The sequence below is a fragment of the Trachypithecus francoisi genome, unplaced genomic scaffold (genome assembly GCF_009764315.1).
Source record: "Trachypithecus francoisi isolate TF-2019V2 unplaced genomic scaffold, Tfra_2.0 Lachesis_group9, whole genome shotgun sequence".
NCBI lineage: Eukaryota > Metazoa > Chordata > Mammalia > Primates > Cercopithecidae > Trachypithecus > Trachypithecus francoisi.
This window is the reverse complement of record NW_022681474.1, coordinates 65,549,583-65,561,993: the sequence shown is the minus strand read 5'-3', so window position 1 is coordinate 65,561,993 and position 12,411 is coordinate 65,549,583. Positions and strand designations below refer to the sequence as shown.

The 12,411-nt window shown below is 43.2% G+C and overlaps 1 protein-coding gene and 1 pseudogene across 4 annotated transcripts in view; one reads left to right on the top strand and one right to left on the bottom strand.

The window, feature by feature from the left end:
• Nucleotides 1–12,411, bottom strand: part of DNA2 (DNA replication helicase/nuclease 2) — a 67,012-nt gene that overhangs the window by 44,520 nt on the left and 10,081 nt on the right. For all 4 annotated transcript variants that reach the window (XM_033208440.1, XM_033208439.1, XM_033208437.1 and 1 more), the window contains exon 5: nucleotides 8,638–8,769. In XM_033208440.1, coding sequence (XP_033064331.1) covers nucleotides 8,638–8,769 — 132 coding nt within the window. The remainder of the gene's footprint in view (nucleotides 1–8,637; nucleotides 8,770–12,411) is intronic.
• LOC117082878 lies at nucleotides 10,855–10,973 on the top strand (annotated as a pseudogene).

The window sequence follows — 12,411 nt, the reverse complement described above, 5'->3', positions numbered from 1 at the left end:
TTTCTTTTTTTGGACAGCTGTTTCTTCCTTTTTTTGTTTAAAAGAGACAGGCTTTTGCCATGTTGTCCTGGCTGGTCTCAAATTCCTGACCTCAAATGATCCACCTGCTTTGGCCTCCTAGAGTGCTGGATTACAGGCATGAGCCACCACACTTGGCCATGGACAGTAATTTTTTAACAAATGAGAATATTTTCTAAGAAAAAAAAAATGCTGTCTTAAATAATTTTTCTTTTTTTTTTATTATACTTTAAGTCCTAGGGTACATGTGTACAACGTGCAGGTTTGTTACATATATATATGTGCCATGTTGGTGTGCTGCACCCATTAACTCATCATTTACATTAGGTATATCTCCTAATGCTATCCCTCCCCCCACCCCCTCCCCATATAATTTTTCATTAAAAAAACTATTTCAAGATGCTTCAAATATAATCTCATGGAAGATATGCATCCTTCCAGAATCGTTGAACACAATAGTAAAATTCAGAGAAGTCATAATCTATCTAAAATTTCTTTTTTTTGTCTTTCCCAGTGAGACAGGGTCTCTCTGGCCCAAGCATGAACAGTGGCATGAACACGGCTCACTGTAGCCTTGACCTCCTGGGCTCAAGCAATCCTTCTGTTTCAGCCTCCCAAGTAGCTGGGATGAGAAGTGTGCACCACCACACCCTGTTAATTATTTTCAAATTTGTAGAGACAGAGTCTACAAAAGGTGGGGCAACATGGTGAACTCAACCAATCCTCTTGTCTTGGTCTCCCAAAGTGCTGGAATTACAAGCATGATCCACTGCACTTGGTCTGAAATTTCTTAAATATTTATCTTCTCTCACCATTATTTGTTCATGGTGTATATTCAGATATGCTTTTATTAAATAAGGCAAAACTTATTAGTTATGAAATGTCACATGTATACCTAATCGAATACAGGAAAAAAAACTTTTAAAGTTGTTACTAAAATTCAATGCCCTGGAAAAAGAAGCAATGTGGCTTTATTATTATTATTATTCTGAGACAGAGTCTCACTCTGTCACCCAGGCTGGAATGCAGTAGCATGAACACAGTTTACTGCAGCTTCGACTTCCTGGGCTCAAGAGATCCTCCCGTCTCACCCTTTCAAGTAGTTGAAACTACAGGCATCAGCTAATTTTTTTTTTTTTTTTTTTTTGTAGAGACAAGTTCTCACCATGTTTCCCAGGCTGATCTTGAACTTCTGGTCTCAAGCACTCCTCCTGCTTTGGCCTCCCAAACTGCTGGGATTACAGTTATGAGCAACCATGTGCGGCCACTATATGTTTATTACCACAATTTTTTTTTTTGAGATGGAGTCTCACCCTGTCGCAGAGGCTGGAGTATAGTAGTGCAATTTCGACTCACTGCAAACTCCACCTCCCCGGTTCAAGCAACTCTCCTGTCTCAGGCTCCCAAGTAGCTGGGATTACAGGCGTGCACCACCACACCTTGCTAATTTTTGTATTTTTTAGTAGAGATAAGGTTTCACCATGTTGGCCAGGGTGGTCTCTAACTCCTGACCTCAAGTGATCCATGCATCTCAGCCTCCCAAAGTGTTGGGATTACAGACGTGAGCCACCACACCCAGCCACCACAATTTTTTTAAATGGCAACAAAAATTAATTTCTAAGTACTACTTTAGCTATAGTCTACAAAATTTGGTATGTAACCAACTATTCTAAATGTGTTAATTTCCTTTATGACTGACCTTTTAAAACATTTATCAACATTTCCTTAGTTTACAAACCATGAGAATTTTAGATATCCTTTTGTTATCTAACTTTGAATCAAAGTTATTCTAACTTTGTTACAGTACAGTTGCAGAATATCGTCTCTAAGATACTACTGATCCTTTAAAATTTATTGGTGTTTCCCTTATGGCATAATGCATAATCTATTTCAGTAAAAGTTCTGTGTGACTTGAAAAATTATATATACAGTCATCCATTGTATAACAATGATTTCATCAACATAGGATGGTGGTCCCATAAGATTTTAATGTAGCTAAAAAATTCCATTGCCTAGTGACATCTAGATATGGTGGTAATGCAGCACACTATCTTTTCTATATTTAGATATCTTTAGATACACAAATACTTACCGTTGTTACAACTGCCTACAGTATTCAGTACAGTAACATGTTGTACAAGTGTGTAGCCTAGAAGCAACAGGTTATACCATATGGACTAGGTGTGTAGTAGGCTCCACCATCTAGGTTTGCACAAGTACACTCTGACATTTACACAGTGATGACATTGCCTAACACCACATTTCTCAAAACATATCCCCATCATTAAGCAAGCATGAGTGCATTGTATATAAAATGTATCTAATTTTGTGTTTCGCAAAAAAATGTAGGATTTGATTTCAAAGATTCTTTGCAAGTCAAAGATGAGTCTGAATTCCACCCTCTTTCCCTAGCATCTATGATGCCGTTCTTCCAGACTGCAAATCCCTTGCTGACCTATCCTAAGCCTCCTTCAACAGATTCTATTCTCTCCTTCTGTCCCTTATATGCTGTTATCTCCAAGGGTTCCATGCTGCTTTTGTCACCTACATTTTCTCCACCAGCAAACCCCTTCACTTTTATTATTTTCATCTACCACCAATAAACTGAGTTCCTGAGGGCTTTGGTTATCCCTACAACAACAGTACCTGGTATAATCCTTGGCACACATATAGCATTGAATAAATGTTTGCAGAATTTATTAACCCAGGATTCTGAGAATCATGCTTATCATTGTAAAAACAATGGGTTAATTTTAACCAAAAAGAAAAAAGCACATTTGGGTTAAGACTCCACCAAAGGAGGCCGGGCGCGGTGGCTCAAGCCTGTAATCCCAGCACTTTGGAGGCTGAGACAGGCAGATCACGAGGTCAGGAGATCGAGAACATCCTGGTTAACACAGTGAACCTCCGTCTCTACTAAAAAATACAAAAAACTAGCCGGGCGAGGTGGCGAGCGCCTGTCCCAGCTACTCGGGAGGCTGAGGCAGGAGAATGGCATAAACCCGGGAGGCAGAGCTTGCAGTGAGCTGAGATCCGGCCACTGCACTCCAGCCCGGGCAACAGAGCAAGACTCCGTCTCAAAAAAAAAAAAAAAAAAAGACTCCACCAAAGGAAAACAAACAAACAAGCAAACATGCAGACAGGATGCTAAAACAATTAACAAAAAGTAAAAGAAAAGCTTACGTCCAAAAAAACTACAAAAATAGACATCTACCATAATTGAAAATGTCAAGCAGTTGGGTGCGATGGCTCACACCTGTTATCCCAGCACTTTGGGAGGCTGAGGTGGGTGGATCGCCCAAGGACAGGAGTTCGAGACCAGCCTGGCCAGCATGGTGAAACCCTGTCTCTACTAAAAATGCCAAAATTAGCCAGGCATGGTGGCAGGTGCCTGTAATCCCAGCTACTCAGGAGGCTGAGGCAAGAGAATTGCTTGAACCTGGGAGACGGAGGTTGTAGTGAGCCAAGATTGCACCACTGCTCTCCAGACTAGGCGACACCATGAGGCTCCATCTCAAAAAAAAAAAAAATTCGGCCAGGCGCGGTGGCTCAAGTGTGTAATCCCAGCACTTTGGGAGGCCGAGACGGCGGATCACAAGGTCAGGAGATCGAGACCATCCTGGCTAACATGGTGAAACTCCGTCTCTACTAAAAATACAAAAAACTAGCCGGGCGAGGTGGCGGGCGCCTGTAGTCCCAGCTACTCGGGAGGCTGAGGCAGGAGAATGGCGTGAACCCGGGAGGCGGAGCTTGCAGTGAGCCGAGATTGCGCCACTGCACTCCAGTCTGGGCGACAGAGCAAGACTCCACCTCAAAAAAAAAAAAAAAAAATTCAAGCAAATGTAAATGACAAAAAGAAATAAAGGAGGAAGGAAGGGGAAAAAGGGGAGGGAGGAGGAAGGAGGGTAAATGAGGATAAATAATTAGGAGCAGTTGAAGATAAAATTAACTTTTTTTTTTTGAAATGGGATCTTGCTCTGTCACCCAGGCTAGAGTGCAGTGGCACGATCTCGGCTCACTGCAACCTCCGCCTCCCGGGTTCCAGCGATACTCCTGCCTCGGCCTCACGAATATCTGGGATTACAGGCGCCTGCCACCACGCCCAGCTAATTTTTATATTTTTAGTAGAGATAGGGTTTCACCATCTTGACCAGGCTGGTCTCGAACTCCTGACCTCATGATCTGCCCGCCTCGGCCACCCAAAGTGCTGGGATTACAGGCATGAGCCACTGCGCCTGGCCGATAAAATCAACTTTCTCAGTGTCACAGAACATTGATAGAGACCAGAATGACAGAAATATTATAAAGCAAAGCAAGGAACTAGGTGAAGGATGACTACTTGATAAACATAGTTTATCACAGTGAAGCCCAATATCCATCCCCTATGTTAATCTGTCCCAAAGAAATAACAAAGAATGAAAAGAATGAAACATATGTATATACATATACATATATATGTTCAAGCAGTTCTCCTGCCTCAGCCTCCTGAGTAGCTGGGATTACAGGCACATGCCACCACACCCAGCTAATTTTTGTATTTTTAGTAGAGAGGGGGTTTCACCATGTTAGCCAGGCTGGTCTCGAACTCCTGACCTCGTGATCCGCCTGCCTCAGCCTCCCAAAGTGCTGGGATTACAGGCGTGAGACACTGCGCCCGGCTGTAAATTTATTTTTAAAACACAAGAAAAGCTAAACAATCTACTCACTCTAGCTTTTTTCTAAGTGTAGGAAGCTGGTGGAAAATTTACGACCACTACAGAAATAAAAAATATGAAAAACAAACTCAGTCGGGCACAGTGGCTCATGCCTGTAATCCCAACATTTTGGTAGGCTGAGGCAGGTGGATCACTTGAGGTCAGAAGTTCGAGACCAGCCTGGCCAACATGGTGAAACCTCGTCTCTACTAAAAATACAAAAATTAGCCAGGCGTGGTGGCTCATGTCTATAGTCCCAGCTACTCAGGAGGCTGTGTCACAAGAATCATTTGAACCTGAGAAGCAGAGGTTGCAGTGAGCCAAGATCATGCCACTGTACTCCAGCCTGAGTGATAGAGTGAGACTCCATCTCAAAAACAAAACAAAACAAAACAAAAACAAACTCAACTCCAACATCAAGACAAGCCTTTTTTTAAACTACTAAATATTTTTAAAATACATATGAAAATCACATTAGAGGGCCAGGCATGGTGGCTCATGCCTGTAATCCTAGTACTTTGGGAGGCCAAGGCAGGGGGATCATTTGAGTCCAGGAGTTCAAGACTAGCCATCCTGGGTGATACGGCAAAACACCAACTCTACAAAAAATACGAAAATTAGCCAGGCAGGGTAGTGTGCACCTATAGTCTCAGCTACTCAGAAGACTGAGGTGGAAGGACTGTTTGAACTCAGGAGGAGGCAGAGGTTGCAGTGAGCCTAAATCGCACCACTGCACTCCAGTCTAGGCAACAGAGTGAGACCTTGTCTCAAAAAAAAAAAAAAGTAAATGAGACCAAAGCAGAAACTAGCACACACAATTTACGGAGCTTGCTATAGTTATATGGCTAAATTATGGCCAAACTGGGATTCACATCCAGGCTCATTATATTCTTCGAACCACAGGGAATAGGTCCAAAGAACTAACTACTCCAAATCTTTCTGACTCACAAACCTTAAAGCTTTTCTTTTGTTTCTGAGACGGAGTCTCGCTTTGTTGCCCAGGCTAGAGCGCAGTGGCATGATCTCGGCTCACTGCAACCTGTCTCCTGGTTCAAGCGATCCTCCTGCCTCAGCCTCCCGAGTAGCTGGGATTACAGGCACCCACCACCACGCCTGTCTAATTTTCCTATTTTTAGTAGAGATGGTGTTCCACCATGTTGGCCAGGCTGACACAGCGCCTTGACCTCCAAAAGTGCAGGGATTAGAGCCACCATGCCTGGATACTCTTAAAGCAAACTTTTTAGATCACAAACTGTTATAAAATCTTGAAAACATTGAGAAAACATTGAGAATATTAGTATACATGGAAGTCATGCCTATTTAAAGAAAAATAAAATGCTGCCTGTTTAAAAAAAAAAAAAGGTAATCAGATAAAAACCCTCCAAACGGCCGGGCGTGGTGGCTCAAGCCTGTAATCCCAGCACTTTGGGAGGCCGAGACGGGCGGATCACGAGGTCAGGAGATTGAGACCATCCTGGCTAACACGGTGAAACCCCGTCTCTACTAAAAATACAAAAAACTAGCCGGCCGAGGTGGCGGGCGCCTGTAGTCCCAGCTACTCGGGAGGCTGAGGCAGGAGAATGGCGTAAACCCGGAGGCGGAGCTTGCAGTGAGCTGAGATCCGGCCACTGCACTCCAGCCCGGGAGACAGAGCGAGACTCCGTCTCAAAAAAAAAAAAAAAAAAACCCTCCAATGGCTTCCATTCTAATCAGAGCAGCATCCAAGTCCTGATCAGGATGATGAAGCTCCAGGGAAACTACTGCTGCTCTTCTCCTACTGCACTTTGCTCTAGCCATCACACTGACTAGCTGAGATACTGCACACACAGCTAGTATGTGTCAGCCACAGGGCTTCTGCCCTGTTTCCCCTACCTGGAACATTCCTCCAACAGACAGCTGTATGGCTCACTACTTCATTTCCTTTAAGCTTCTGCTCAAATGCTACCTTATGAGAAAGGCCTTCCATGAACATTCTATGGAATATCCCTGCCATCACTACCTACCTATTCTCCCTTTCTTCTTACCCTCCTCATTCTTTGGCACTACATTAATCAAGGTCTGGTCCCCTGCTGTTTACTTGTGCAGTAGTACAGAAACTCCAGAAAGTAGGTGGTTGTATGTTTTGTTTTGTTTTTTGCTACCATGATCCAAGCACCTAAAACATTACTTGGCACATATTAGACACCCAATAAATATTTGCTGAATGAATAACAGAAAAAAACATATTTCCCCTATAAAATTATAATAATGCCACTTTGAGGAAAAAAAACTTGAAAATACACGTAATGCCAAACAGCATTAAATGGCTAAACACAGTAAATACATAGCACATCCATATGACAGTCAACACATGACACAGACTATATGCTAGTAACACAGAGAAATACACATGAAACAATCAAATGAGACCAGGCGCAGTACCTCATGCCTGTAATCCCAGCATGTTGGGAGGTCGAGGTGGGAGGATCAGTTGAGGTCAGGAGTTCGAGACGAGCCTGGCCAACATGATGAAACCCCATCTCTAATAAAAATGCAAAAATTAGCCAGGTGTGGTGACACACACCTGTAATCCCAGCTACTCAGGAGGTTGAGGCAGGAGAATAGCTTGAACCCGGGAGGTGGAGGTTCTAGTAACCAAGATCACACCATTGCACTCCAGCCTGGGGGAGAGAATGAGACTCCATTTCAAAAAAAAAAAAAAAAAAGAATCAAATGAAAAAAATTAGGATGCCAAAAGTTGATTACTTTATAAGAAAATACAGGCCAGGCATAGTGGCTCACACCTGTAATCCTAGTACTTTGGGAGGCCAAGGTGTGTGGATCACCTGAGGTCAGGCGATCAAGACCAGCCTGGCCAATATGGCGAAACCCCCTCTCTACTAAAAATACAAAAAATTAGCCAGGTGTGGTGGTGGGAGCCTGTAATCCCAGGTACTTGGGAGGCTGAGGCAGGAGAATTGCTTGAACCCGGGAGGCGGAGGTTGCAGTAAGCCGAAATCATGCCATTGCACTCCAGCCTGGGCAACAGAGCAAGACTCTGTCTCAGAAAAAAAAAAAAGAGGCTGGGCGCAGTGGCTCATGCCTATAATCCTAGCACTTTGGGAGGCCGAGGTGGGTGGATCACCTGAGTTTAGGAGTTCGAGGCCAGCCTGGCCAACATGGTGAAATCCCATCTCTACTAAAAATACACAATTAGCCAGGCGTGGTGGCAGGCGCCTGTAATCCTAGCTACTTGGGAGGCTGAAGCAGGAGAATCTCTTGAACCTGGGAGGCAGAGGTTGCAGGGAGCCAAAATCAGTGCCACTGTACTCCAGCCTGGGTGACAGAGCAAAACTCCATATCAAAAAAAAAAAAAAAGAAAGAAAAAGAAAATACATATCGGCCGGGCGCGGTGGCTCAAGCCTGTAATCCCAGTACTTTGGGAGGCCGAGGCGGGCGGATCACGAGGTCAGGAGATCGAGACCATCCTGGCTAACACAGTGAAACCCCGTCTCTACTAAAAAAAACAAAAAGCTAGCCGGGCGAGGTGGCGGGCGCCTGTAGTCCCAGCTACTCAGGAGGCTGAGGCAGGAGAATGGCGTGAACCCGGGAGGCGGAGCTTGCAGTGAGCTGAGATCCGGCCACTGCACTCCAGCCCAGGCGACAGAGCGAGACTCCGTCTCAAAAAAAAAAAAAAAAAAAACAAAAAAGAAAACACATATCTACATATAAAAAATAAGCTATCTTATAATAATGAAAATAAAATTTTCTATTCACTGGTTTTTTTTTTTGTCATGTAAAGATACTTAGGACAGTAATTTATAAAGTAAGCAAGCAAAACAGCTAATTGTAATTGCTCAAATCTTTTAAAAACTTTGATTCAACACACAGAATAGCACCCTGGTCTAAAAATAAGAAGACTATATAAACAAAATGTGTTTCTTACAGAGTGAGCTGCATCTGAGGGAAGTCAGTCGAAGCGTTTTTATGCATGAAATCTCCTGCCCATTTACAAAACGAAGGAAGATAGTCCTCTACTTCTTGTTTTATTTCATCTTGACTTAGATTTAAGCGGTACCTGCCAAAAATATGATAGTAAATATGAAAGTATAAATATTAGAAAAGTAAATGAGGACAAAAACATACAAATAAGCAACCCAACTGTTTGTCAGCCAATAAATGGATAAACAAAATGTGGCATATTCCATACAATGCAGTATTATTCAGCTATAAAAAGGAAGGAAATTCTGACATACGCTACAACATTGAAGAACCTTCAGGACATTATGCTAAGTGAAATAGGCCAGTCACAAAAGGACTAACATTCATATGAGGCACCTACAGCAGTGAAAATCACAGAGACAGAAAGTAGAATGGGGGTTGCCAGAGGCTGGGAGGAGGAAAGAAGGGGGAGTTATTGTTTCAAGGGCACAGAGCTTCAGTTTGGGAAGATGCAGAGTTCTGGAGATAGATAGGTGATGGTTGCACAACAAGGTGAATGTACTTTGCCTCTGAACTGTACCCTTAAAAATGCTTAACACAGGCAGAGCGCAGTGGCTCACATCTGTAATTCCAGCACTTTGGGAGGCCGAGGTCAGCAGTTGGAGACTAGCCTGGCCAACATGGTGAAACCCTGTCTCTACTAAAAATACAAAAAGTAGCCAGGCGTGGTGGTGCATGCCTGTAATCCCAGCTACTTGGGAGGTTGAGGCAGGAGAATCGCTTGAACCCAGAAGGCAGAGGTTGCAGTGAGCCAAGATCACGCCATTACACTCCAGCCTGGGCAAGAGAGTGAGACTCCATCACACACACACACACACAAAAATTTTAAATTGTAATTTTTTTCTTATTTTTATCTCTTTTCTTTCTTTTTTTATTTTTTGAGATAGGGTGTCACGCTGTCACCCAGGCTGGAGTGAAGTAGCGCGATCTCGGCTCACTGCAACCTCTGCCTTCTAGGCTCAAGTGATTCTCCCCCCTCAGCGTACAGAGTAGCTGGAATTACAGGCACACACCACCATGCTCAGCTAATTTTTTTGTATTTTCAGTAGAGATGGGGTTTCACCATGTTGGCTAGGCTGGTCTCAAACTCCTGGGCTCAAGCAATCTGCCCACTTTGGCCTCCCAAAGTGCTGGGATGACAGGCATGAGCCACCACGTGTGACCTAATAAGGTAATTTTTTTTTTTTAGATGGAGTTTCGCTCTTGTTGTCCATGTTGGCGCAATCTCGGCTCACTGCAACCTTCACCTCCCAGGTTTAAGTGATTCTCCTGCCTCAGTCCCCTGAGTAGCTGGGACCATAGGCATACGACACCATGCCCAGCTAATTTTTGTATTTTTAGTAAAGATGGGGTTTCACCATGTTGGCCAGCCTGGTCTTGAACCCCTGACCTCACATGATCTGCCCGCCTCAGCCTCTGAAAGTGCTGGGATTACAGGGGTGAGCCATCACGCCCAGCCTAACACGGTGATTTTTATATGCATTTAACCACAATTTTTTAAAAACATCCAAATAACAACAAGCATGGTGGTGTGGAACTATAGTCCCAGCTCTTCAGTAGGCTGAAGCGGAAGGATCGTTTCAGCCCAAGAGTTTGAGGTTATAGTAAGCTGTGATCTCACCACTGTACTCCAGCCTGGGTGACACAGTGAGACCCTGTCTGAAAAAAAAGAAATCCAAATAACACTGAAACAGTGACATGACATCAAATTTCAGATAATTTGCTCTAATTCATACCATGGTCTAATTGGAAGAGTCCCAGTTATACCTTTGGGATATATAAAAAAAATGGAGCTATTGCTCCTGAAACCAAGCAATGGAAAGTAGAAATGTTAAAGAGGAAAAAGGGTCATATGGACAGAAAGGCAGTAACAGTCTTACAACATCAAAGGACAGTATATAGGAACGTTAACTTCTTACGTGAGAAATCTGCAGAAACAAAAAAACCCAAGTATCAATTTTTCAGGGTTCTTACAAGGTCAAAATTATGTCATAACAATATGAATACATTATTTATCATTTTCCTTTCATGACAGTACAGTTGAATTTTCTGAGGCTACATGACATAAAATATAGAAATATTTTGAATGCAGAAGCAGATGCAAGAATCCACGATCTTCTATGAAGTCATACTTTAAAACATTTGCAAAAATAGAGGCTTGGTTTACACCCATACCACCCAGAACGCAGCTGATCTCATCTTATCTCAGAAGCTAAGCAGGGTTGAGCTTGGTTACTACTTGGATGGGAGACCACCTGGGAATATTGGGTGCTGTAGCTTTAAGAAAAAAAAAAAAAAACACCCGGCCAGGCTCTGTGGCTCATACCTGTAATCTCAGCATTTTGGGAGGCCAAGGCGGGCGGATCACCTGAGGTGGGGAGTTCGAGACCAGCTTGACCAACATGGAGAAACCCTGTCTCTATCAAAAATACAAAATTAGCCAGCCATGGTGGTGCATGCCTGTAATCCCAGCTACTCAGGAGGCTGAGACAAGAGAATTGCTTGAACCTGGGAGGCGGAGGTTTCGGTGAGCTGAGATCATGCCATTGCACTCCAGCCTGGGCAAAAAGAGCAAAACTCCATCTCAAAAAAAAAAGAAAGAAAAAAAAAAAAAATAGAGGCTGGAGGATTGTTTGAGGCTACAGTGGGTGATAATTTCATCACAGCACTCCAGCCTGCGCAACAGAGACCTTACCTCAAAAAAAAATAAATAAGAAAGAAGAAAAAAGAAACTGAAAAAATGTAAAACAATGACATGCATTACATTTTTTTACAATAGTTTTTTTCATTAAAATGTTATGTTAACAAGCATAGATGGATATTTTTAAATGAATATACATTTTAGGCTAGGTGCAGTGGCTCATGCCTGTAATCCCAACACTTTGGGAAGCCGAGAGGAGCGGATCACTTGAGGTCAGTTCAAAACCAGCCTGGCCAATATGGTGAAACCCCATCTCTACTTAAAAACACAAAAATTAGCCGGGCGTGGTGGCAGGCACCTGTAATCCCAGCTACTCGGAAGGCTGAGGCAGGAAAATCGACTGACCCGGGAAGTGGAGGTTGCAGCGAGCCGAGGTCATGCCATTGCAATTCAGCCTGGGCAACAGAGCAAGACTGTCTCAATAACAACAACAAAATAAATGAATATACATGTTAATTTCAAATGAATTAATAAACATCTGTTCTAATTTCTAGTACAGTAATTAATCATAGATATAGCCCACATAAACAGAAGCTCTTTCCAGTCCTCAATAATTTTTTAGTGTAAAGAGGTCCTGAGAGCAAAAGTTTTGAGAACTGCTGTTATAAACTTACCCTTGCAGGATGATTATTCCAGTTCCTTCTTTATATTTAAGCTCCCCAATCTTAATAACTACTCTAGGGTGGCAGGGGCGTATCAGTTTGTATATAAAATCACACCTAGGTTTGAATCCCAACTCTGCACTACCAGAGGTATGACTAAGAGCAAGTCACTGTTAATTAAGCCTGTTTCCTCATCTGGAAACAGGAGGAGATAATAACTACCTTACATAGTTAGTCTGAGGATTATAGAACAATGTATGTAAAGCACTTAGCTGATGATAAGAACTCATTAAAGTATAGGCTAGGCGTGGTGGCTCACACCCGTAATCCCAGCACTTTGGGAGGCTGAGGAGGGTGGATCACCTGAGGTCAGGAGTTCGAGACCAGCCTGGCCAACATGGTGAAACCCCATCCT